We start from the raw sequence: 27,112 nt of genomic DNA on the forward strand, positions 1-27,112 counted from the left end.
CTAAGAATATCTCAGTCATACCTGAAAATGTGATTTTGTTTTTTAACTTCAATTCACAGATTTGTAGCTAGAGGGTTAATTTCCTAATTGAATATATTTGCCCCTTGGGAAACTGAAATTTTAGACTTTATTTTTTTAAGTACTTGGATCAATGCTGTAGGACTAACTTTAAGGATAAAATGAAATTTTATAATTAAAAAGCGATAGATACTTAATAAATTACTCTATTTTGGTACTGATACATTTATAAATAATATTTTATGACTCTGTTGATGCTTACAAATTAAACATTCAGTAAAGGGCAAAAAATCTGCTTTCATTGCATTGAAAAAAATTGCAGGTAGCTTTTTTTAATGTGTGTTTTATAAGCTAAGAAAAAAATTTGGTCTCAGCAAAAAACCATATGGCTTTCCAGCAGAATCTGCTACACTGTTTTCTAAGTCTATACTTACAGCTGCCTGTGGTTTCCAGTAAATTTGCAAATTCAATATTAATCACAACTGTTTTGCATTTGATGCTTTTCACTAGATATATTTTTGTTACTTAATGTCACACAAACAACTGCAGGGTTTTGCAGTGAAAACAGACTTCCAGTGTTGTTACAAATACTCCTGTTTTCTCTGAAAAAAAAAAAAACAAAGGATCCAATAAACTAGATACAGTACATAGAAAAAAAGAAAAACTTTTAGGGAAAAAAGAAAAAGAAAACCTAATATTTCACCTTGTAATCGTTAGCAGAGGAAAAATTGGTGAATATTTGGTCTGAGGAGCATGTGATTCCCTTTCCTTGCTTTGCCTCTCCTCCTTCCAGTGAATCAGGCATAAAAGACCCTCACCTGCATTCCTATGTTCCAACCTTCAAAAAATAATACAAGCAATTGATTGTCTGAGCTAATTTCTTTATAGTTTCATCAGCAATGTAATTAAAGAAAAAAAAAAAAAGATTCAATATTAAATCCCATGGGCAACATATATACTTAGTAGTTTTTAGTTTTGTAAGACTTTAAAATAGATAGAAAACTTCCTGAACTCATTAATAAATCCTGCTTTCTTCTCTATATTTAAATCTCTTTCCCAAGTCTCGAAAGCTGTGGTGGCTGATGCTACTTTTCTAAAGGTAATGAGGCCAAAATGCCTCATTTAAAATTTTGAAGTTTTGTCACCTGCTCTGCCTCTCAGTTGTCAGAGCCTTCAAAAAGTGATTTCATCTTATTTATAAATAACTCAAAGTTCTTAATGCTCTCAGGAATAATTATCGTTAGGGATGTTATGACTGTAAACATGGAGATTTTACCTCCCATATGGCTTCGTTCCCTCAGGACTGTTAAAGGACAAAGCCCAACCACCCAACTATTCTTCTGAGCTCAGCTAAGAGCAAGACACTTAATAACAGCAAGAGCTGTAAGAAAAACATGCTCTATCTGGACTATTTTTCCTTTTTTCCTTTGCCCTTTCCCTTCTGCTTTTAGTACCCCTCTCGGAGGTACATCTTGGAGGAGATGTCTCCTCAGACTTGGCCTTATCAGAGACATCTTCTGCCTGCGAAACGCTCTGGTCCCTCCTGCTTGGGAGCTGCCACTTAAATCATGTGTCCACCATTTGGGCCAAGTGTAACCAGCATGTCTGAAATATTTGAAATTTCCATTTGCCTGCTGTATGATAGATTTCATGTTTCCGTGACTTCTGTGGAGATAATGTAGCCCTAGTCAAGTAGCAAACTGTTTTTAAATACATATCTAAACATATGTTTAAAGTGCATGTATAAAATGGCATGTTTTCAATTTTCAATACCTGGGATTTATTATTGTTATAGTTGTTATTATTAGTAGTATTATTATTAGTATTATTATTATTACCAGATACAGGTTGTAGCAACGTATTTTCTGTGGCTTGTTTTTTTAAAAAACAGGTTTTCCCAAAACATTTGTAAGGTACTATCATCAGCACTAATGAAACTGTACTATACTTGTGGTATTCTAGATCCATACGCAATAGATGCATGCAACCTCATTTCTTCGGGAAGGTACTTAATTATGTGAGCAAGAGTACTGTTTTGATGACTGAAATTACACTTATATTTTACTACTTTTCTACCTTTATCTGTACTGTAAGTAGACTTTCATGGAATATGTGATACTTCCTCCAGATATTTTGAAAATAGGTTAACAGAGTATAAGGAGAAACTTAAGTTCCTTATGGGAACTTAAAAGAACTTGAGAGGTTGTTTTTTAGTCTTTGCAAAACTTCTGTGCCACATTAAAATGCATCTATGTCACACAGACATGAACAGAAAGAAAACACTTCAAGAGACACAAATTTGCAATGTCTTCCAAATTGTTCCATTGAGAATATAAAAGGGGGGATGTCTGGCACTTGCTAAATTTGCAAGTTTTTGGGACCAATGCAAAACTCTGCCACCTCCACTGCAGCCGCTGGCAGTGTTGCTGCTGGGGAAGGACTCCTTAGGGTGCCATTCTGCCAGGTCCTGTCATACAGAGTACACGGATGGTACATGTCTAAAATGTGAGTGGCAGGCTTGTAATAAAAACAAATTACATTTAATCAGCTCATAAATGGATTAAATAATAATGGTAGTACAACAATCAGCATTTTGGTATTGTGTTATCACTTGGCGTAGTTTTGGTTTATAAACACACTTTAATTTGAAAAAAGCCACCTCCTTCCTTACTCTAGAAACAGATTATTTTGATTTGCTTCTTCAGAACTGGTCAGAAGATGGGGATTGTTCTGTGTTTCATCTTTCATCTTCTGTTACAGGGGCCCTGGGGGTGGTAGACCTTGGCCAAACCCAACCAGTGCCAATTCTGTAAGTAAATATTTAAAATATATTAGACATCATCTTATATTTAGGGGCGTATTTCTCATCAGTACACCAGGAAAAAAAATCCACTTCATTCAACAAATAGAGCACTGCATGGTTTGTATTTTTCTCTGTAACCCTAATGCAGAGCAGGTACAGTGAGGAGCACATCTGAACTGAGAGCTCATTGACCTGCAAATATCCAGCTTTGTTCATCATCACACAACAGCTCTGCATCTGTACATCAGTTACAGCACTTCCATAACACAAAGGTTATCCTGGAGTATATTTAAGATACATTTTAGCTTCCTTTGGTGCAAGTAAGATGGGTTAGGTCAACACTATCTGGCCAGCAAGCTCTGCAGAAATCACAGCTTGTTAAGATAGATACAGCTTAGTGTGTGCTCACATATTTTACATAAGAAAAGCACATTTACTGCTCTTAACTAGGGAATATGGAATCATGGAGCCATTGTTTGCAAGACATCAGCCATTTTTATATGCTTTTTATAAAAAGCAGTGCACTCTATTGAATTTCATTGCAACAACTACAAAATGAGGTAGTCTAATAGCAGCTTGAAGGAGGAGGAGGTCAGTGGGGCATCCCACATGATCAACAGTGTCCGCTATTTCTTCAGAAAACACAAAGGTAAAGTTTTAATTTTCATTCAGTGATCATACATTATTAGTATAAAAATCTGTCCCTTTTTAGCACTTGCAGTTGGGTAAGATGGGTCTGGTTTAGCAGACTAGCCTGGTTCTTCCTGTTGTTCTCAATTTTGATATTTTAATTCTACTAATGAAATGACAGTCCTGGGGGGAAAAAGAGCTGAAACTCTTCTTTGGTTTTCTTTTGCATGTACTCAACTAAAATGTTGAATGGATGTTAGGATGTTGTTCAACTGACAGTTTAAATATTTTAATTCTATTAACTTAATTGAGAGGTCCAGTATTAGAGGTGTTTGTAAAACTTAGTTGGCTGACAAGTTGTCCACAATCATGTAAGATACTTATGCTACAAAATAAATTTGTATTTTATCAGTACAGTGTCTTAACTCTTACTGCATCCTCCTGTAACAGCATTGGTCTATGCTTCTTCAAAAAGAGTAATTGCAAAGGCTATCATGAAGAAGAAAACAGGATTATTCATAGGCAACTGGATTTGTCCAGGTATCCTCTGTAACAAATACTGCAGTTGAATTTGAAATTAAAATAGACACTGTCCTTTTAAAAAAAGAAGAATAATACAAATAAATAAAATTAGTGTCTTATAGGGTGAAAGATACAAGACAGTTGCTTTTCTGTTTATGGTGAAGATTTTAATCAAGATTAAATATATATAACAAGATACAAATTCACTCTATGCTTGAGATGACTCTGAAGTCCTATTAACTTAAATGCAAGTATATACTGCTTAAGTTTATAAACTTATAAGCATATTACCTTAATAATCTAATAGCTTAACAGTTTACTATCGACTGCAGATCTTTACAGATCTGTTGTGGCTCCTGCAATAAAAATAAGAAGAATAAAATAAGAATAAAAGAGGAATAAAAAGATAAATAAAAATAAGAATAAAAATAAAAATAAGTTGTAGGTGCAAGAACTGAATTGGTACTGGAACTTGTAACTTGGTATCTTAAAAAGGTGATGCTGACTGTTAAAAATGCATACCTCACTTATGAAACAATGGAGAGCAGATATCAGACCTCAGCCTACAGACATTTAAATGTGTGAATTATGTTACTCGTATTAATTTTGTTAGAATAGCTACCAGGGCATGGTAATCTTAAATGGAAAATTTTTTTTATTGGAAGTATTGGGTATTAAATTTGATTTGTGTCTGTGTTGCTAGTTTTGGACTTGAACATACTTACAATGACAAGTTGTTGAAAAGAAGAGGTGTTTGTTTTGACAACAATGGCATTTTTCCATAATCCTTAACTGTGTCTTTGACATAAATTAAACAAATAAATGTTAACCTACAGCTATATATAAATGTATGTATGGACTCTGTCTCACTGCAGGAGAAATTACTGTTTTGTTTCTGTTGATGTTACAGATACCTTATTCTTCTGCGTCTCCTGGGAACTATGTAGTAAGTACACTTGTGTGTATTTGCTTATTACAATAGATGTTCCATTTGATAGGCTAAGAAATAGCTGTCCAGATGTTAAGAAAGAACCCTTGTGTATTGGTTGAGAACTGAACATCTGATCTGCACTTGGGTTTTTTTCTGTCATCTATGGTGCATATGTTGATGTTCATTACTAGAATCATTATCAGTCTGGTCAAAATTGCCCTGAGTGCTGTTTTATTTCAGCAAACATTTATATAACTAATACAATATAGTCTTCAATAATAAAGGGCAAAAACCAACAATATTGTGTATGAGTTTCTGAACTTCTTCAGAAAAAAAAAGTATTTGAAGAATTGGAACAAGCTTTTATCTCCCCAAAGATATACAAATGGGTCCTTATGGCTAGCATTTTAAGGGAAATTTTTATGATGTTAATTACCTTCTGAAGACTTGAAAATTCTTTTTTTATCCTGTTATGTCTTCATTTCACAGATAGCATCTTAATTTGTTATGTATTGGCTGGTATCATTGTATTTTATTTGTCTGTACTTTAGAATGAAGTAGTTAAAACTTTGTAAGAGGCCCAGCATTGAGCTGTCATTCAGAAGAACACAAAATGCTAACTCTTTCTGGAATTTAACAAATACACTTTACTTATCAACAAAATGGGTTTTGTTAGAGCATATACTGTTGGTTTTTGTCTCTATCCTGAGACGTTAACTTTGTTTATCCTTTTAAGCTCTTTATTGTTTTTGTTACTGTTGTACTTGGATTATTTGCACTTCTGATGTACCCTTCTAAGGCATATTGTTACATCTGTTTTTATGACGTGCTTAGTACTGGTGTCACAGGGTAACAAGGGAGAATTAAATAATTTTTATTTATTTATTTTCCAAATTTCTGCTGGTCAGTCAGGTTTCAGTAGACCTTTCTTCTGGTATTTCATGGTTTGTCACCTGAAGATTAGACAGCTGCAGGGCATTGGCTTTAACCAGCATGAAACCTCAGGCTATTTCAGAACATGGAAATAGCAGGTACTTCACTATAAGGACAATTTACTGGTGTTTTTTCATCTGTTTGTGCTGCTGATAGGTTTCTCTTACTTTCAGTCTCCCTGAAAGAGGTGATCCCGCAGAGCTAAAGCTGAAGGATGAGTTCAAGGATGAGCTTGTTTTGTTTAGACAAAAGCAATTTCTTTTATCCTTTATTTAGCCAATTAACTGTGAAAACGTTTATGATTCTCATAAGTGTCCATAACTGTAGTAGTCATTTTTCCATGTTTAGTGGAAACAGTCCAAATCTGCTGATCTCCACTTCTTTTAATGCAGAACTTCATAAATTTGTCTTTATAGGGAAGAGGTTTTTTTGGTTCTGCACTAGACATTAATGATAAGTTATTGTTGCAGATTTTGAAGATTTTTTTGAGTATTTGACTTCATATTCCTGGGGCTTTTTAAAATATGAAGTCCTGAGAAACTAGAAAAGAACATACTATAGAAAATTACTTTAAAGAAGCAAACTTAAGGAAAATGAAAGTTGTAGTAGTGGACCTTGTTGGTGTACTCGCATCAAGCCAGAGGTCAACTGGGATAATGACTTGGACAAAAGAGAACATCACTGTATTTCAGTGTATAGATGGAGGAGGAGTAAGAGTAAAGAGGTGATCTTTCAGTGACAGTGGTGAGACTGATGCTGGAATGTTGCATCTAACTGGCAACATTGAAGGGAGATTGTATGATATGGTAGAATAAGATAAGATGCAAGAATGAGACACACAAAAAATTAAAGTACTGGAGAAAATGCCTGCGCCTCTGATCAGATGCGCTCTGTGAACTCCAGCTGTGCCGGTGTGAAGCCTTACTGCCTGTTTCCTTGTTTGCACTCTTCTGCTGAAGGTTACCACTCCTTCAGGTCTGCCACTGGAGTCCCTGGATAAGTGATCCTCTTCATCCAAAACAACTTAAGTTGATTAGAATCATAGAATCATAGAATTGTTTTGGTTGGAAAAGACCTTCAAGATCATCAAGTCCAACCAAAAACCTGACACTGCCAAGTCCACCTGTAAACCATGTCCGTAAGCACCTCATTTACACATCCTTTAAACACCCCCATGGGTGGTGTCTCCACCAGTTCCCTGGGCAGCATGTTCCAATGCTTGGCAAACCTTTTGGTGAAGAAATATTTCCTAATATCCAAACTAAACCTTCCCTGGCACAGACTGAGGCTATTTCCTCTTGTCCTGTTGCTTGTTACTTGGGAGAAGAGACTAAGACCCACCCTCCTTTCAGGTAGTTGTAGAGAGCAATAAGGTCTCCCTTTAGCCTCCTCTTCTCCAGACTAAACAATCCCAGTTCCCTCAGCTGCTCCTCATAAGACTTGTTCTCCAGCCCCTTCCCCAGCTTCGTTGCTCTTCTCTGGACGTGTTCCAGCACCTCAACATCTTTCTTGGAGTGTCAGTTGAAGGATTTAAAGAACCAGGTCCTTGCTGAAGCACTTCAGTTGACCCAAAACAGGTGGAGGGACACTCACAGAGGAGCTCCAAGCAGAGCTGAGGCTGCTGCTTGCAGAGGATAGTGGTGAAGCATCTGAGGTGGGCCAAGGGTTGAAATCTCTGCGAGCCTAAATGCTAGCTCAGTGTATGTCCTGTCTGATGCTGAGAGAGTAGTCTTGCTTCAGAAAGGCTCTCCACGTTTTGGAGAAGGAACACATGAACTCCAACTCTACAAACAACTCAATGAGCAAAACTGGGAGTCACAGCTTCCAAGAGAGCAAGCGTTTGAGGACAGGGTGTGGGCTGGAGAGGTCTTAAATCAGCTTGTGAGCCAATGGATTTGTCATCTGGAAGGAGACACTTTTGAGAGCTGAATCTGGTTAATTCATCAGACAGTGTTTGGGAAATAATTCCATTACATATTAATATATTCTCAGAGTGAAAATAGTTGATAGTAAGAAGCTTTCTATGAGAGGAAGATAGACAAACTATGACAGTAAATACGAATTAAAAATTCTATGCAAAAGTTAGTAGTGAAGATAAGTAACTTTTCTAATAATAGTGGTTTCTACACCTCTTTATGTGATGCTGAAAAATATATGTAAACCTAAAAAAATCCAAGTTACTGGGGGTAACTTGTGTTAGTTACCTAATTGAGCTTAGTGCACAATTACATGGGTAAAAAGTCACAGCCTGTGATACCTAGAGGGTCATATATGTGATGCAAAGGCCCTTCTGAATTTGCTGCTGTAGCTCTGCAGCAGCACTGGGGGTTCTCATCGCTGAATAAGCCTTTCAGACAGTTTTGGCAAGCCCAATCCTAACACGTTCATTTCTGATTCAGTTGTAATTTTGGAGGGGAAAAACATTATGTGGCTGCTGGCAGTATGGAATAAAGTTGTGATTATGCCTTGATTTTTATAAGTTGGTCTGTGAGTTCCATGGTGGAGCAAGTCTTTGTTCTAGCACAATTTATACAAGATAAAAAGATTCACAGTGACCTTGCTTTACAAGCAAGGGGAAGCACAAGATAAAGAACTGGTAGGTGGGGTTACCTATAAGGGCATAAAGGTATCTACGTGTTGACTGACTGCAGGGATGTGTTGCTGCTTCTGCATAAAAGATTTCTGTTTCATCTACAATTAACTGGGGGCTGATCACTGGCTGGCAGACAGAGATGCTTCCCCCTGCGAGTATTTTACTTGTACAAACCTGCAGAGGAGCAGTACCAGTCAGGAAGCTGATACTTTACTGAGTTTGACTGTCTGAAAACAGTGTTTGTTAGTATATTGTTGGTAAATGTTTTGTAAGAAATGTTACTTTCAAGTAGGCCTTTGAGAAACAGTGTCTATTGCTTTAAATCCAAGACTTCTCTGCCTCCTTCCAAAATATCTCAGTGAATTATAGCAAATCTCAGCAATGTCCTTGTAAACAGACAGGAACAACCAAACCTTTATGTTCAGTGCTACTGAAAAAATGCTCCTGTCTGGAACAGTGTATCTGCTGTTTTAAAATATAACAAAAGAGATAAAAATATAATGAGTCATATGGCGATGAAAATAATCATCTGTTGTTAGCAATCTGTGTATTTTTAATTACAGAAAGTCAATACTTACTGGCTTTTATTGACACAGACATTTTTACCAAAGTGGAAGTTGGTAGTTTTTCATGTTACTTAAAAATATTAGTGCATCTGCAAACATAGGAAGCAAGAAGTTCTGTTCTTACTAAACAATTTGGCTGTTTAGAATAAAATTATTGGAGAAATTTTTAAAGAAGCTTGTTTAACAAACAAGCTTTAAAGAAACTTTTAAAAAGCTTGTTTAACATCCAGAGCTGTTTGTGTACAGTACTTAGTCATAAACAGATTTGCAACATAGAAATACTGAAACTTAAGAAAGTATATGTTTCTTGAAGAGATTTTTTGTTGTTGTTTTTTTAATCTTTGATTTAGGAGTCTAGGCAAGCGATGTGACTGTGCCCAGCATTATCCTGACTTTTAAAATCCATTTGTAATTAATTTGTGAAGAAATTATGTATACAGATGTTATTTTAAAAAATTGTAAGATATAGTACAGACACAATTAAGATGCCTGTTGCATCGAGATAGCAAGTCTGCCTGAAAAAGAAAGCTTTCTTAAGGTGATTAGGCTTTTCTGTCCCCATAGGACACCCCCTTGTTTTGTGCTTAGCAAACATTGGTTACTCAACAGAGTACAACAGAACAGAAATGCCAGCTGAAAAACCAGTGGTCATAAAAGTAGGTTAAGGGAGTTAAATATAATTGCCTTAGACTCTGCTCCAAGTATTTTTCTTGTCTGACTCACAGCATGACACAGAGTTCTTGACTGTTGGATATTCTTGGGTCTGTATACATCAGACCTACATACATCAGAAGTCTGTGCCAGAGCTTACTGACCAATTATTTTGTCTTACTTGGTGACTAGCTGTTGCACTAGTTTATCAGAAAACATGTTTTTACCAGAGTAACTCACAATATTTATGATACTTTTTCTTTTTCATTTGTACTGTGTTCATTTTTACTGTGATATTTTTTTCCTTTCATGCTAACTTATGTTTTCTACTCTCTCTAGGGTCCTCCAGGAGGTGGAGGGCCACCAGGAACACCTATCATGCCTAGTCCTGCAGGTATTGAAATATACTCAGAAATAAGAAAAGATAATTATAAGGGATTTCAGGAAGTACTCAAAATATTTTCGAGACTTTGATTTTCATAAAGAATCAGTTAATGATAAATTATTGGGTTTATGCTTTCTATTTCAGTTTTTTTTCCTGTGCTTTCACTCTTTCTCCCTACTGTGTTGCACAGATACAAAGCATTGTATCTCTGCAGTTCAGAACAATTCATTTCTCTGGCTTTTGAGCCCATCTTTTCTTGCACAATTTCAGCGATAGCAAGTTAAAAATGAAAGAAGACATAGTCTTTATTTGATTTGGCTAATGTTCTTTGGGAGAATTCCTTGGAAATCTCCTGATGAAACTTGCCCTGTAGTATCCTATGGGATAGACCTGACCAACATGTGGGTCTTGAGTAATGTGTTGGGCAGGTTGCTCTCTTGTGTCTTGCAATGAAGGAGTAAGGCTCCAAAGGAGCCATCATCGTGTCCTACCAGTGATCTGTTGCCAGAACTTGAACTGCCCCATTGTTTCCTCAAGTAAATAACATGGTCTGTATCTTGCAACTTGGACTGCATGGAGATTTTGGCCATGCAAAAGATTGACCACATTCCCACTAAGATTTGAGGAAACAAGGAGGAGGATGGGAGGATTTGAGATGGCTACCTAGAGTTCCAAAGCTTAGAGATAGTCAACTAGGTGCAAATATTTTCTTCCATTGATATTCTGCAAAGATTCTGATATGAAGGTGGAACTACAGGGTGTGGAGGATGCTGTCCTCCTCCATAGACATAATCCAAAATTTGCTAAAATGAAACTGATTATATCTTGTGTAACCCAATATTCAATAGCTACTCCTTTTGGCCAGTATCTGCCTTTGTAACTGACTTTCACCAGCTAAGAGGGACCCATTTACCTCAGTGATGTTACAGCATCCTCTGTCCTTATGTCTCACATGTTCTTGCTGTTCTCTACAGCACAAGAGGGTAGGGAAGTTTCTTCAGTGGCCATGAAAGCTTCTTGTACCAATATAGTATCTTCATTAAATACAATTCCAGGGCTTAAAAAAAAAGACAACCTGAGATAAAGCATAGGGCTTCCTTGTTCATATAATTAGTGAGAAAGATAATTAATACAAGCTGGCATTTAAAAGTTAGAATCTCTTTTAACATAAAACAAATATACGGACGGCAGGACTGTAGTTGTGGCACATCCTGGGCTGTCTGTGTGCAGCTGAAATAATGTGTCTACTGACAGTTGTTCCCATTTTCAGTTAGGAACTCAAAGATGTTTTGAGGCTCTGTTTTCCAAAGAATGAAAACGCTTAGAAATTGTCTACTTGATAATTTTGCAAAGGTATTTACTTGCCTCTGAGATAAACCATCTCTGAGGGTTCCCATCGCCCAACTAGCCCATATGTATTTTCACATGAGCCAGCAGAACATGGGAAGAGCCAAGGATGAGTGTTGCAAAAGAATCTGATGGTTGAAGGACTTGTTGCCTACCTCATTGAACATTAAAAATAACTCTTTATGCAGTAATTTTACTTTGATAACTTCAGGCTAAAAGCTTTTTGTTTCCCCTCTTCTTTAAACAGCATATTTGAACGTGGTGGTGATAGTGCTCTGCATATAATAGAATTATTTACTCACAAAGGTTAATTAATGCTTAGAAAACTGTCACAGAAAGATTAAAGAATAGACAAAGATCGTGATTTTAACTGCCCAATGTACATACAAATACATTCTTGTGGCAGGTCAAGCCACATTCCCAGTTTCAACACATTTCAGTCTGATCTTGGCTTTCTTGCTGTCACTACCTCTGACTCCAGTGTCCCCCGTCACCTTGTCATGGAAAAGGCATTACAGCTCAGCGGTGGTTTTTACATCTGTTGTTAATCTAACTCTTCTGGTTCAAAGAGATGGAATGGTCTCTTGGAGGAGCTAGGTGCAGGGGACTAAGCTATTCTCTTTTCGTTTTGCAGATACTATGGAGGTATTGATTTTCCAGAGTTGACAGTGTTTTTCTAAATCATGCTTGTCCCCTTAGGGATGTATTTAGACTTCCCTTAGGTCATTCTCCTCTCAGTAAACTTTTTCGTTACACGACCTATGTCTTGTCAAGTTCCCTTGGGAAAGTTTTTTGCTTTATTTGTCTACATTCTGCTGTGTTTTTTGCCTTCTGTTTCTTACAAATATTGATGAAGGGTGTCAAGACTTCATCTGTGTTAGCAGTGAGGATAAGTTGGAGATCAGAATGAGTTGTATCTACTAATGCTTCTTAGGCATTGGCTTCTTAAGTTCAACCAGAATAGTTATGTGGGTTGTCTTCCATGAGTCTTGTTAATTAAATCTTGCATTTCAACTCTGGAGGTACTCCACCTGAAAGTTCATGTACATTGATTGGAGGAAGAGGGTTGAGATGCAATATAGCTGTGTTGAGGTCTGGCAAGGCCAAGTGAAACTCTTGGCAGAACTTAACGGGCTTAGGCACCATGCTCTGCCAGGGTGTTTTGTTGGTTTTGGACTCAGGGGTTTTTTAAGCATTGCGCCACACTGTACCATGAAGATCCATCAGTTAAAGCTCTCCTCGGAGCAAGGATCTTTGCACAGTGTTCCACTGAATAGTTACATATGTCCAAAACCAAAGACTGATGTGAGTGAGAATAAAAAATTTTCATTCACTGTACTAACTTGCAGTCTGTAAAATGAGAAGCTATTTATCATTTATTACAGATGGAGAACAAATTACAGGAAGTATTGATAAGAAAGAAATGCCTGTTTTATAGAGAGTATTGAAGATGAGTGAAGTAATTCAGAACTCCAGGAAAAAGGGTTTATGGAATTAAATAGTTATGATACTTGGTGATTTATAAACCTTTTAACAGTCATGCATAAAACTAGAGTCTAGAAGTAGTCACTTAGGGACCATTGCAATTACTCCTTTTCATAGCTCTGTTGTGTGGTAGCAATAGATAGAAAGGGAATGAAATCTCCCATTATATTGCCACTGCGTATCAGTGATTCAGGCACAGAAATAATATGAACAAAATGACAGGAAATGTATTGGGTGAGTAGTTCTGTTGAAAGGTGTGTATATTAGCACTTAAAATAATCTCTTATTACAGATTCAACCAACTCTGGAGACAACATGTACACTTTAATGAATGCAGTACCACCTGGACCCAACAGACCTAATGTAAATATAAATCTAGTTATATACTTCTTTGAATTATACAACTTTTTAAAATCCAAACACTATGTTTCTATCACATGTCATTAATAATAAGTTTTCCATTTTTATGGGTGACACTTCAGTGGCTTCCCCCCCACCATATACTTTTTAATGTTTCCCAAATCAATCATGCCAATATATGCCAAATAATGATCGGGGCATATTTTTCTACATAGGAAAGGCCTTAGAAGCTTCTGCATGTGGATCTTGGGGACAACTTAGTTTGTCACACTGTAGTGACAGGACATCGTCCTAGCAGCTGCCACTGAGCATTAGTTTCTGCAGGATTCAAACTTCTGTTATAAAAATATCTACCCCTGAAAAGGGAGGATAAAACTGCTGAAAATCACCCAGTATTATCTTGTCCTGCAATTCTGTAAAAAAGGATGAAATTAATACCTCTAAGAAGAAGCAAACTTCCCTGTCTGTCTAAATTGCGCATACTTTATTTATAATAAAGTATCTGCCTAATTAACTAGTTAACTAGTGACTATTTTAGCCTAAATTTCAGCAGTTCTAGAACTGACAAAAATCTGGATTCTTAGGTAGAACTTACTTCTTCTCTGATCTTTCTCTGTGCCTTCAGTTTTATCATATTTCTCTCATTGCATCCATATTTCATTTATTTACAATTCATATTATGGGGCTTTTGAAAAAAAAGCGTATTTCATTGCATCCATATTTCATTTATTTACAATTCATATTATGGGGCTTTTGAAAAAAAAGCCAGTAGAACTCAAACATACAGATGTTTTGATATTGCTAAATCATTACGCAGTGATTTTAAAAAAATTTCTATAAAGTTAATGCCTTCAGGTTTTTGAAGAACTGAATTTAAGGTTAATATCTGAAATTGGACAGAAACTGCTCATGCTGCAAAGGTAATGCAGAGTAGTACAACTGTCAATACGGATAGGGTGGGGTTTGGAAGCTGTTAATCACTTACTCGTTGAAGAGAATTGTAAAATTCCCTGTAACTTCAATGGGAGTAGAACTAGGTCAGCCCTAGCAGGCTTGAAAGTCATACACAAAGTGTTGAAGTAAATAATCAATTTTTCCAAAGTTGTATTTCAGCCTACAAAGGTGAGAGTCTGCAAAAATCATGAAGGTAGCATTGGAAAAGGTGAACTAAAGCAATGATGTTTTTATAGTCTTCACACGAAGGACTTTCACTGGACTTGTCACATTCAGAGCTGGGACTGTGCATTTTTCCTTTTTTTTTTTTTTTTTTTTCTCCCTGAGGAATCTTTTCTTTTTATTAGATTATCTACAAAAAATTGTACAGTAATACTTGTTTTTAATGTCTGATTCTTTTGTAGTTTCCAATGGGGCCAGGGTCAGATGGACCTATGAGTGGACTGGGTGGAATGGATTCACATCATATGAATGGATCATTAGGTAATGATAGTAAATATTATGAACATTGTGAATTTTCAATTACTAGTACCGTTTTCTCTGATCAGTCTCTGAGTGGTGTGGAAGACTGTGTAAAAATCTTTTAAAAACTGAAAAAGCTGTGTATGCATCAATAAGAAGTACTAAGATACTTTTTAAGCATATATATACATAATGCACCTCTGGAAGAAAAAGACTGTATTTTATTTTTGTAAGAGTATAATTTTAATCCAATTGATGAAAAAACATTCTAATGTAGAGGTGAAGGTTTAAGAACCATTTTTATTTACCTCTCTTCCTCTTTCAAAATCTTGGGAAGGTGTCATTGTGACATGCTGATGCATGTTCTAATCAATTACCTGGAAGTAAGTTATTGCATATATTGATGTATGTGTTAAACTGTTTTTATCCCAACATTTTTATATCCTAATTTGTTCTATAATTAGCCATATATCTGTCAAGTATGACCACTGTTACTCCATCCCCATTAGCAGCTTCAGACAGGTGCCAATTCTAGTGCACCCAAAAGAACATGAATTCTTGTCAGGGCATGCAGAGGCAGGAGGAAGGAGTGTACTGTTTGACTTTTGACACTGTGGTTTTTGAAGGATTGTTATCTAGGGGAGAAGCCTTGCACAACTCTGCAAAACACACACTGCTTATCTCCTGACTGTCCTAGCAAACTCTTTGCTCTTAAGTCTTTGCTGGAAGGATGATAGACACTTGAAAGGGATTTAAGAAGCAAGCCACAGGTAAAGAAATTGCATTTATACCTTCCTCTTCCATAACCACAAGGTAAAAAAATACCTTGTGTTTATTTCTGCTCATACCATAACACCAGACCAGTAGCTCTGAATACAGTTCTTGTGTTGTGCTCTTCGCTTCTGTCTGCACCAAGAGGTGTCTGTCAGTCATGCAGGCAACAACAGGGGGGAACCTCAAGCTGCAAAGACTTCAGATCTCTTTCTTCTTCTATCCCCCTGGTCCACCAGCAAGATTCTCTTTTACATCTATGAGCTGGCCCCATGCCCACAAGGGGCACCAGCAACACTTTCTCCTTTATGGGGAGAAACCCAAGCAAGCTAGATGTAGGTGAGGCAGGCAAAAGCCAAGCTGAGCTGTTCCCCTTGCTTCTATTCACAAAGAAAAGCTCTGTCACCTTCTCAGAACAGGCCCGAGGCAACCTAAACTCCATACCATTGAACTCCACACTGACATGGTGAGTGGAGATCCATCACTTGTAGCCCAAAAGTTGGAGGTTGTGAGACAGGAAGTTTAAACAAGTAAGACAAAGGGAAATGCTTGAAGAGGCTATGGCAAGATGAGCAAAAACCATCAAACCTCATTTAGCAAAATGTTCTGAATGATTAAAATTCAGCAGTAGGCATCTATCTCCTAATAGAATTATCTTTTTTTCTAGGAAAGCATGTCCCTGAAATTCCTAGATTACTTTGCATAAGGACACCTTGTGATTTTGCAGCCTTTCTTTACACATTACAATCCTAAAGTGGATTGTTGCTTTATTTAATAATGATGCATATTACATTAAAATAAATGAAAAACTGTATAAAAGGTAATCACATCTTTTTCTGTTGCCTGAGAATTATTTTTTAGCTAAAAGAAAAAATTAAATTGAAACAGTTATGGAAGGATTTTATGTGTACGTAGCATCTGATTAGTTATTTTCTCTAGTGAAAGTGATGAAGTGCTTAGTCCAATTAATGATTGTTTTCTCTAAACTGGAACCTGAGTTCTTTAAGCAGAGGAGGGCTGGGCGAGATCTGCATTCATTTCCATGCTGCAGTAGGCAGTTCTGTCTTATAATCAAATGGATAAATTGATCAAGTCCATCTTGAACTTCTCCAACTTCTTTGACCACAACCCTTCTACTGGGTATCTGTTCATAGGTCCGAGGGTTAGAAAGAAATCTTTTCCTGATTTCCACCAAAATTTATCCTTTGGGCCATGAAAAAAATAACTCTTCATAACATTTATGTATCTGATATATTTATAGAGAGAAATCATATTCCTTCTCAGCCTTAATTTGCCTGGCTAAGTATAGAAAGCTATTTCAGTCTCCTCCCACAACTCCATTTTCTTGATTGTTTTTCTCTGATACTCCTCGAGTTTTGTATTCAGTGCTCTTCTAGAATTTGTCTTTCCTGAAAATAAGTGACCAGAATTGTTTACTTTCTGTAGCTGCTAAAAATGCTTTTCTTGTTACATTCATCCTAAAGTTGTATTTCCTTTACTCTTGGCTTTACCTGAATGAGAGCTGCAGCCTGTGAAAAAAATTCTTTTCAATAGTCTTGCGCTCATTATGTTTAATTTTATTTTTTTTCTGTTACTCCAGTCCTCAGGGTCATCTGCTTTTTTCTGAAAGATGTTGTCATCATCAGTATTTGTACTGCATCAAAAGTTGATGTCATTTCAGCCAATTTCAGTGAGCTTCTGCTTCTGGGAACAAAGACATCGATGAAATCCTCCCAGCTGACCTTAGTGATAATAGTGGTCTTTTTTTTTCCCCCCAGGAATATCAACTTTTACTAGTTAGCCATGATTTGTCTTATTTTTCTCAAGCTGAAGCAACATTTCCCATAGCTGGATATATCCCAAATTAGTTGTGCTGCCTGTACCCTACCGTGGCTCAGAGGACAGGGAGGTTGGACGTACAGTTTATTGAGTTGTGCTGGGCTGTCTCATGCTGAGAGGATGCCACCCAAATAACCCATACAGATCAGAAGTGTGTCCTTCATTCTTTTCTCACTTTTTGCACCAGGTGTGTACACAGGCAAAGGACTAACGTTATTCAATACTGGCTTGTATGAGAGAGACACTGGGAAGGAAGTGAGGTGACACATGGTTAGCTGTGTTTTAGAATATTGCTGTTACACTGTCTATTTACTATGAAAAAAAAAAATCTTAGATTAACTTCAGCTCAGGACTAACTGAATAATTGTCTGTTTTAATTTAAGGCTCAGGAGACATGGACAGTATTTCCAAAGTGAGTATCTAATAAAATATTTGGAATTTTTAGAACGTTTCACTCTAAATGTACTTTCTTTGTCTCTGTTTTGAAGCTTGTTATTATGTATCTCCCATTTTCTGCTTGTCAGCTCTTTAGTTGCGATGCAGACAGAATTAGTATTAATTGAAAATTTAAAAACGATATAATCAATAGGGAGTATAAGTAGACTTATTCCCTACTGCATAATAATATGTATTAATGAATATAATTCATTATATCCAGTTCATAATCTGATTGATCATGTTATAATCTTCCATACAGTTAAGACAAATGAATATATTTCTAATAATCAATTCTAGTTAAATGTAAATTTGGGAAAATGTCATTAGGATGTTACTTTTATGCACTGCATGATTGCTTTTGTCACCTCGGCAAGGCAATTTTAATATCTTAATCATCAGTATCAGTTCCTAAAAGCTAGATTAAGAAGTAGTTTCAGAAGAAGCCCTACTTTAGTATCACAACCATTAAATAGTTGGAAATGAATGTGAGTTTAACTGGCAGGGGTTAAATAAAATAATACTGTGCTAGAATGTGTCACTTCTTCCATAAAAATAGCACTACTACTTATGTGATCATCATTAATTTAGGAATTAATAAGCTTATTTGGTATTGATAAAGTGGCAGAAATCTGTCCCCTGCAAAACGCTTATGTTTTGTACTCAGCATCTTCAGCTGTAACTGACTGAAATTCATAAATACATCACTACAACAATCTCCCTGCACTTTTGTGCTTTAGATGTTTAAGTACAGAAATGAATGAAAAAATTGTTTCAGTTAAAATTTTTTTAACAACTCATTCATTTGTAGCAAAATTCTTAACAATCTTCCAAGAAAGGAGTGTGAGTTTGTTTTGAGCATGTCAGCTGCCCGTGTGTTTTGGTTTGCCCCAGGATCGAGTACCAGCGTGCTGTCTCTAGATCTCTGCCAGTGCAGACTTTGCCATTCCAAATCTGTCTAAGGCTGGTCTGCATGTGCTGTGGTCATGCCTGGGACCTTGCTGTAGGCCTGTTCTCAGGAGCTATGATGAGATGCCAACACATAGGGAACAAAAAGCTCACCTTTATTCACATGGGTTAACAGAGAAGTTTGTAATGTGAATTTCTTGAGAGTACACTTCCACGTTCTTGAGAGTAGACATTCAAAAGGCAGGAATCATTCTTCATTTAGTGATGCATATTTGCATATTCAAAAAGGAGGAGGAGGACCCTGTAAGACTCCCCAGTTTGTGGTCTTCTGGTGGTATGGTGTGGGGAGAGGTGGCCTGTAAAGTGCTTAGCATGTGTCTTTCCTGGAGAGAAAGACCTCAGCAATATTTGTCCGAGGCCATTACAATCCAATATTTTTGTACATTTTTAGGATCTGCAAGACTTTTAGGCTCTGCAAAGAGTAAAATGATGGATTGAAATGACCATATTGCCTTAGTTGTGCTGTGCTTAAATGTGCAGTGCTGGATTCAATAAAAGCCTCCAGTGAGATAATAGGTATACAGCACTTTTTAAATCAATGTCCATATTTTTTTTTCAGTGTTTTTATTGCAAACTGCAGCATTTTTTAAGGAAAAAACCCAGAGCATTTCCGTTAGCTTACCATAGGATTATTTTTAAAAGCCTGCATTCAGCTCACTGGTGTCAGGTGTATGTGCTAATACAAGTATCAGGAGCTCTGAAAACTTAGATCCAAAAATTTGCCTGCAAGTCTTGTGATTTGTTAACCTTAATAAATAACTCATGGAAATCACATTTGACGCATGTGTTTTTCAAAAAACTAAAAGCAAAATACTGCTAACTTGGGAAGTAACAGAGTTGTCCTGTTACACCCTTGTATCTTTTTCTGGGTACCACTGCCCAATATACAGCCTTCCTTGATAGTAGTAAAAGTGTGTGGGTAGCATTGGTAATTTCGGATACAGAGTGGTACATAATTCTTTTGAAACTTGAATGGAAAAGTTATGCTTGCGAGAAATAGTAAATTTCTGGGGTTGATGCATCCAAAATTAGTATGTGGCTGCCCTTCCCGATTTTGTACACAGTGAAGAGGATTGTTCTTGGTGAGGCAACAGTCACCCTGCATACTTCACCAGCTGGTCTTGTGGTTGACTCTTTTGGAAGAGTTCACTGAAGTTAACACGGTTTTGGGGCTGTGATGCTCAAGTCCAGGCACAGGCACAGCGTATTAGAGGAGCTGATTGTCAGTTCCTAGGAGATATAGAAAATTAATCCAGTCTTGGTAGAATCAGTACAGCTTACAGAATTCAGAGCTACATTTTCTAGAGAAGATTTTAATTTAATTGGCTGGATGGCAAAACATTAAGTTTTTATGAAGTAGATTGAGATGGGGGAAGTAAATGAACTGAAATTATGCATATTAAATAAACATTAATAACCAGTGTTTCTTGCAGGGCCCATGGAATTTGTGCAGGCATCAAAGACATTCTTGCTTTGGAAAAACTCAGCTAGTGCTACAATACCAGACCCCATACTGGCCATAAAAACAGCTCAGGGGAGTTGCTATAAAAGCATTTATGTCAGGAATTTGAACCTTTGGGGCTAGCGTACTGTAGCAATTGCAGAATTTCAAAGCTTTGCGCTACACAGAGCAAGATAAAATAGGGGTAAATCCCCCAGGAACGAACAAAAGTGCAGGAGCACCATATAAAATAAATGTGACAAGGCCTCAGTGGGTTTTAAACTTTATATTCATAGATTTTAAGGCCAGAAGGGACTGATACAATTGTGTAGTATGACCTCCTGTATAACACAGGCAACAGGAATTCCCTGAATTAATTCCTGCTTAAGATGCAGTAGCTGTGGTTGAACTAAAGCAATAGTTCTCAAGCTGTGGATTCCTAAATATTTGCTATACTAACTTCACTGGATAGCAAACTTAACTGTCTGATGTCAATCAACTAGTTAGGCTTTTAGTTGTCTTTGATGGATATGTTGTCCTCCGATTCCAGGAGATCTGGGGATCACAGTTTCAGAAGCAGTGAACTAGACTGCAGAAAACAAAAGGGCTAAAGCAGGAGTTTTGACCCAGCTCTGTAAGCTGCATTTCAGATGCTAATTAAAAAGTTATGGCTGCGTGTCAGTTAGGTAATTAATTTTGTATTTACTCTATAACTGAAAATAAATACACTAAGCTGAATACACTGAGCAACCTGGTCTAGTGGAAGGTGTCCCTGCTGATGGCAGCGGGGTTGGAACTGGATGAGCTTTAAGGTCCTTTCCAATCCAAATCATTCTATATTTCTATGAATCCGTATATTTACATGGTCATTCACACTGAGAATGATGATCTTCCCTTGGGAGTATGGTGGAAACTGAACAGCAGCCTTTCACTAACCATACAAAATACATCACAAAGCAGACAGTATGTACAGCAGTCAGGTGTAGCATCCTGCCAATGTAGGAGCAAAAGTAACTGATTTAAGTTGTGGTAGGTGAAGCTGAGAACAACAGGTTTTGTTCTCCTTGAAGGTGAATTAAATCTGAGGAACGGTGGAATATATTGCAATATTTAAATTATGGACAGTGGTCAACATGGGACTTCATGATTACGAAAAGGAGCATGCAGAAATATGGCATGGAGGGGAAGCAGAAGTCATAGCTATCCTGTCCCCTTTTCTTAGTGAACACTCTGGTGTACATCTTTAAAGTGCCAGGGTAGGACTGATTGCCTTTGTAGTTCTGAGGAAAGTGCCAAGAAATCAAGGGGACTACCTCTTTTTTTGATGTTTCCAATTTTTCATTCAAAGTTTGACGTATTGTAGATTTAATTATACTAAATGAAGACTGCATGCAGGTATTTTCAAAGTGCAAAATATATGGGGTTTTTTAAGAAAAAAATCTCTATGCTAACAGACATACTGTGTTAGGATTGTAATTGAGAATAACATAAGAAAAAGGACAGATTCACTTAGGATTTTTACAGCCGTTATGATTTGGTCACTTTGACCAAGATCACTACTTGGAGTTGCATTTTGTTAGCTTGCCCATTGACTGCACCAGTTATTGTGACATACCAGATTTGCACTTGTATAAGTAAAATCTCAGCAGCAATCTTGCATTCAGTTTTTCTGGATCAAAAAAAAAAAAAGAAAATCAAGGGAAAAACTGTGACAGACGTAAACATTTTATAATGAAGTTCATTACTTCACTCCCCCCTTTCCCTGACTGCTGCCTTTCTATCACAAATCCTTTATAAGCAGGAGTCTTTAACAGTGATGGAAAGAGAATTGCCCATGCTCCAGGCATGGTAGGGTACCACAAATAGCTTTGCAAAAACACCTAACTAATTGTAGTGTCTACAATAATCATGTATTACCTATTGACTCAGAATAATTCCTGTGACAATTACCTTCTTTCACCCTTTCTTTAAGTAATTGAATCTTGAAAACATTTTCTGAACATTGAAGAGCTGGTTATGCACTTCTGTAAAAAAAGGAATTTATCTTCAGAAGCCTTTGTGTTGTTACTATTTATTAGCATTTCAGTTACACCTAGACACTGAAAAGTCAGATTAAAATGCTGTTACGTTATGAAGTGGTTTAACAATTGAACCACACTGTGAACTGCTTGTGAAACTGTATTTCAATGAACTGTGAACACTATGAAGAAAAGACCCCAGGGACAGACGTTTGCAAAGGTCTGTGTAGACCAGGTCCATCCATGTGTCTTACCTTTAAGTACATGTTCATAAGTCACATATGACAAGGCACACGCTCATAAACTTCACTGAATTTGACCACATGAATTAATGTAGGGACAGAGTTCCCTCGTATACCTGCTACAACCATTTATAGCTTTTCCTGACTTCAGTAAGAGAAGATGCTGGCTATAACCTGAAAATAAGAATTACAGGTAAATAGTTCTTGCTTCAGGGAAGAAAACACTGCTTTACAGGCTAAAATTAGTAACTGAATCATGCAGTACCCTGCAGAGCCTTATTTTTCATCTTTGAAAATCCCATTGTGTTGCACAATCCATCTTAGCACACTACAGAATCGTGTAAAGCGTGCTTTTGGTGAAGCTGAATTTTCAACACTTATCTGTATTTTAAAATGTTATTTAACAGAACTCTCCCAGTAATATGAGCATGAGTAATCAGCCTGGCACTCCCAGGGATGACGGTGAGATGGGTGGAAACTTCCTAAACCCTTTTCAGAGTGAGAGCGTAAGTATTTCTTTACCTTTTTTTTTTTTTTTTTTTTTTTTTGCTTTGTGAACCTTTATCTCTGTCATTCTGTTTAAAAAAAAGAAAAACAACAGCAAGAACAAACAGTTTTGTAGTGTACTTGTAATGCAGTACTGTGCCTTTATGTGTTTTTTTTACTAGCTTCTAAAATTATAGTATTGATTTGACAAAAAATTGTGCTAAGACTGCTAGAAGTTGAGCTGAAACTGGAAAATGTGAAAGGTGTAGATTTACTGCAGAAACTGTTTTTTAGATTAAGAGGTCAGTTGTCAATGAGAGTTAGATCTGTCAGGCAGTAATAATTACACCGCACATATTCAGTGCCGCACAGCAGGCATTTGTCAGGCAATATCCGAGCAGCCCGAGTACATGTGGTTGACAGATCCTTACATCTGAGTGTTTCAATGTGTGGTTGCCCAGCCTTTGACTCCTAAACAATGTGCTTTGCAGGGAATGTCTTTTAGAGCAGGATTTACAGTGAAGTATATGTTTAGAGCACCAGTAGATCTCATGTTGCAAAGATGCAGTGTGCTATTAGAGCCAGAAAAAGCAAAGGTTCCCTCTAGTGTTCGTTTGGGGAGAAATGATGCTTTTTTAAAATGGAGAATGCTTGTGAGGCAGCGAAACACTGGTGTAAAATACATTACAAAGCAAGACTACAGTATTTGCACACTTGTGTACCTGCTGCAGCTGGGTTTCTAAATCCACATGTAGGTTCCTAAATAGGAGTGGCCTGATTTTTTCAGAGTGCTGAGTGACCTCAACACTTCTATTCTTATTGGAAATCACTGCTGCCAGGAGTGAGCGCAGCTTCATTAACTATGCCAGTGGTGAACTTCAGCTCGGAAATTATGATGAGTAAACAGTTGCTTTTAAATCACAAAACAGTTGAATTGCATGGCAAATTTCATGGGAGTCGGGTTCTTGGGTTTTTTAGGTTTGCATCTTTAAGTAGTGAAAAAGAAGGGTTTCTGCATGTGAGCTGTTGGTGTGTTCATAAAGAGGGCACATGTTCAGATTGTGTGGAGTATTGGAGTAAATTGGTTTGTGCAACACAAAAAGACTGGTGTTTCAATATCTGCCAAAAAACCCAGTAATGACAGAACCTCCATTAAATATGATTCTTGGTCATGGTAATCCTTGACACTCAACTTGGTAAGCGTTGCTTGTATTGAGGGCAGGCAGTCTGACCAGAAGGCAGGCCAGTTCACCAAACTAAGGTCATGAAAAGCAGGACATCAGTTGTACTCCAAAGAAAATCTGTTTTTGCAGACTCTTACTGGATTCTAGGTACTCCTAGATGTTTTTTTCCACCTGGAAGAACCTGGGACCCAGTTTTTTTAAGGTTTCATGTGAGATGTATGCCTACAAGGCATGTGTTATACATGCCACGTGCATTCTACTCTACTTCTAGGTATCAGTTCCTCTCTAACATGAGTCTCGTTGTAGTCCTTGGGAAATGTCTTGCTTTTTTATTCGTATTTGTTACTTGGCTACTTAGAGTGCACGTTATTACAAAGTCCTTTCTCAGGCAAATTTGCTGTTCAGTTCAAAAAAAAAAGGAGTTTTGGTTGGACGTGGGGCACAGTGCTTGGCTAATACGAAGTTAAAAATCACAACCACCTTTAGGTCATTTTTCAATTCCTTGTTCAAAGTGATTGCCCAGATACTTTGGCTCAGATACAGGAAATCACTGGAACGGACATTTTACTGTAATAATTTGGGCTGCTCTCTTGACGTTGGCTAGAGATAAGTCTGTTCTTACTAGTTTTGCTGACCCACTGTGGGAGCGTTCAGCAAAAAAATGGGAGCAAGCCCTAAAGCAGACAAACCATCAGAGACATGACAGGGGACAAAGTAGACTTTACCCAAGTAGCCCATTCTGTGTAGTTTACATGACAGGAAAAACTCATACAAAATGCTTTTTCTGATAAGCTTGGACACTTGGAAATGTCCAGCTAGAAACTCTGGCTTGGGCAGGATTTTTATTTGTATATCTGTTTTTGTAAAGGCAAATTTATCTTTTTGTTTCATATATCAGTTTTCATAATGGTAGTACTTCTTGCATTTGAGCGTTTTTCTCTACTTAGAAGATTTTAGGCCAAATTAAGTGTTTCTGCAGTCCGCAATTTTCAATTTAAAACCAAATTAGGCATATAGATGTGCACTCCTTCTAGGCATTGTGGTGTCCCATTGATTGTTGTAATGAAGTAGTATGAACTTGAGAGCAACTATAGCGTGTGTAAGGGCTGCAGTTCAATTTGTGTTACAATAGTAATGTAATGTCATGATTGAATTTTTCTTTCATGTAAAGGAGAGTAACAACTGATCCTTGATTCAGCTTGGCTCCTAAAATTGCTAATGCAGAATAATACAGACCAACAGCCTAGTTTAATTCCAGTCATACATATCTTTACTCCTTTCTTCCCCTAAAGTATAAGTAAAATAAGTATAAATAAATAAAAAGTTCTCAAAATATTTATGTGGTTCAGCTAACCATGAATGCAGCTGGTCTACTTGAGACTAGCCACCTGCCTAGTTAAATTCCCCCAGTAGCCAACATCGACCAGGAAAAGGCGTGGAAAGCATCAGTGAAGTACTGGTTCATCACACTACCCAGGTGATACCAAAACAGTCTTCAAGGAGTTGGCTTTATCAGCAATCACTGTATTTTTGCATAATGAGGGAAGCATAACAGAAGTTACGATACCACAAATTGAACTGCTACAGCCTTAGCACAGGCTATAGTACAAATCCAGGAGAAACTTCAAAGAGCGTGTTGACATTTGAACTCGTTGCTGTGGTCCAGAAGTGGTTTTAGTTACCTGCAGGGGGAAAAAAATGATTGTTAAAATGTGGATTCCTCTTTTTTCAGTACTCCCCTAGCATGACAATGAGTGTGTGATCCGTTAACAAGTCTCGCCACGAAGACCACAGTGAGTTTGCCCTCTTCAGAGAGCTACCGCAGAAGAAAATTATTCGTCCCAGTGTACAGTTTAACAAAAGGATCTCAGACACAATCAGACCCACCTTTCTTTTTTCTTTTTTTTTCCTACCATCTCCCCCGTTTTGTCAAGACAGTGGGTCCCAAACATGATTGAGACAACTGTAAAGAGTGGCTTAACAGAACTGCCCAAGATGGAACTGCAAACAATTATCTGTGTATGTACATGTGTGGGTTAACGTATATGTACGTGTGTGTGATATAGAAATACACACATACATATATAAACCCGCAGGACATTGTAAAATATTATCACATGACATTTTAAGTAGAAATGAGAAGTAGGGACTTCTATTTCTTTTTTTTTTTTCTTTTCCCCCTCACGTTTACATTTTAATTATTAAAATTTGCTTTTCCTCTCCCCTCCTGAACTGTTTTATGTTGCATATATCACTGCTTTATAAGTTATTTTTTAAGGTGAACTCAAATGATAAATTCTTCTGATTTTGTAAATGTCTGCCATTATGGATAGGAATAAAATTGCTTATAAGAGCTTTCATTAAGTTGTGTTTGATAACCAGTTACCCTGTGAATCACAAACTGTACTGTCTCAAGAAATAGAAGAAAGCTCAACTTAATTTTTTTGGAGAAATTTAATAATTTTCACCTAGTTTGGTGACGTTTTTTAAATACTTTGCCTTTAAAAAAAGAAGCACTGAAGGTTATTTTTCTTCTTTAATTGAAGCCTAATATCTGCAATATCTATTTTAAATGGAAGCCTGAATTTGATACAAGCTTCTCAGTTTATATAGAGTACTATAAGGTTACTGTAAGTGAGCTCCAATTGCTATAGAATTTAGCAATAAAGTGTCAGGGTTTCTTCTGCCCTTGGAATTGTATTTTCTATTTGGCATGATCTTCTCTAAGGATGGTAGTTAGTGGAAATACAACAGAGTCCTTATTGCCAAAACCTTTTCTAACAATTTACTGTTACGTTTCCCATTTACAGTGATTATCAACCGAATCGTACCAATCCATGGTAATAATTATAAACAGTATTTCCCAAGCCCATTCAGGAAATCAGATCACCCTGCTACGTGGGTGTGTGTTTTTCACCAGGTGTACCAGAATGAATTCCCTCAAAACTTTCCACTAAGCAGTCTTTTTCTTTTTTTTTTGAGCCAGAATGATAGAGTGAACTTTTTATGACTACTAGCCTTGTGAAGGTCATACCTTTTGCCATGAACAGAAGAGGAACAAAGGTCTGGGCCATTTTCTAAGGAGGT

At 37.0% G+C, this 27,112-nt stretch overlaps 1 protein-coding gene across 1 annotated transcript in view; it reads left to right on the forward strand.

The window, feature by feature from the left end:
• The window catches only part of LOC104527800 (single-stranded DNA-binding protein 2), a gene marked incomplete at its 5' end in the record, with an annotated part of 54,359 nt that extends 27,698 nt beyond the window's left edge, over nucleotides 1-26,661 (forward strand). Inside the window, 8 exons of the mRNA XM_010171613.1 lie at nucleotides 2,779-2,827; nucleotides 4,884-4,919; nucleotides 9,987-10,041; nucleotides 13,157-13,227; nucleotides 14,583-14,661; nucleotides 17,634-17,662; nucleotides 22,763-22,861; nucleotides 25,758-26,661. Coding sequence (XP_010169915.1) covers nucleotides 2,779-2,827; nucleotides 4,884-4,919; nucleotides 9,987-10,041; nucleotides 13,157-13,227; nucleotides 14,583-14,661; nucleotides 17,634-17,662; nucleotides 22,763-22,861; nucleotides 25,758-25,787 — 448 coding nt within the window. The remainder of the gene's footprint in view (nucleotides 1-2,778; nucleotides 2,828-4,883; nucleotides 4,920-9,986; nucleotides 10,042-13,156; nucleotides 13,228-14,582; nucleotides 14,662-17,633; nucleotides 17,663-22,762; nucleotides 22,862-25,757) is intronic.
• Nucleotides 26,662-27,112: the final 451 nt, after the last annotated feature.

The sequence above is a fragment of the Antrostomus carolinensis genome, unplaced genomic scaffold, assembly GCF_000700745.2.
Source record: "Antrostomus carolinensis isolate BGI_N321 unplaced genomic scaffold, ASM70074v2 scaffold8167, whole genome shotgun sequence".
Taxonomy (NCBI): domain Eukaryota; kingdom Metazoa; phylum Chordata; class Aves; order Caprimulgiformes; family Caprimulgidae; genus Antrostomus; species Antrostomus carolinensis.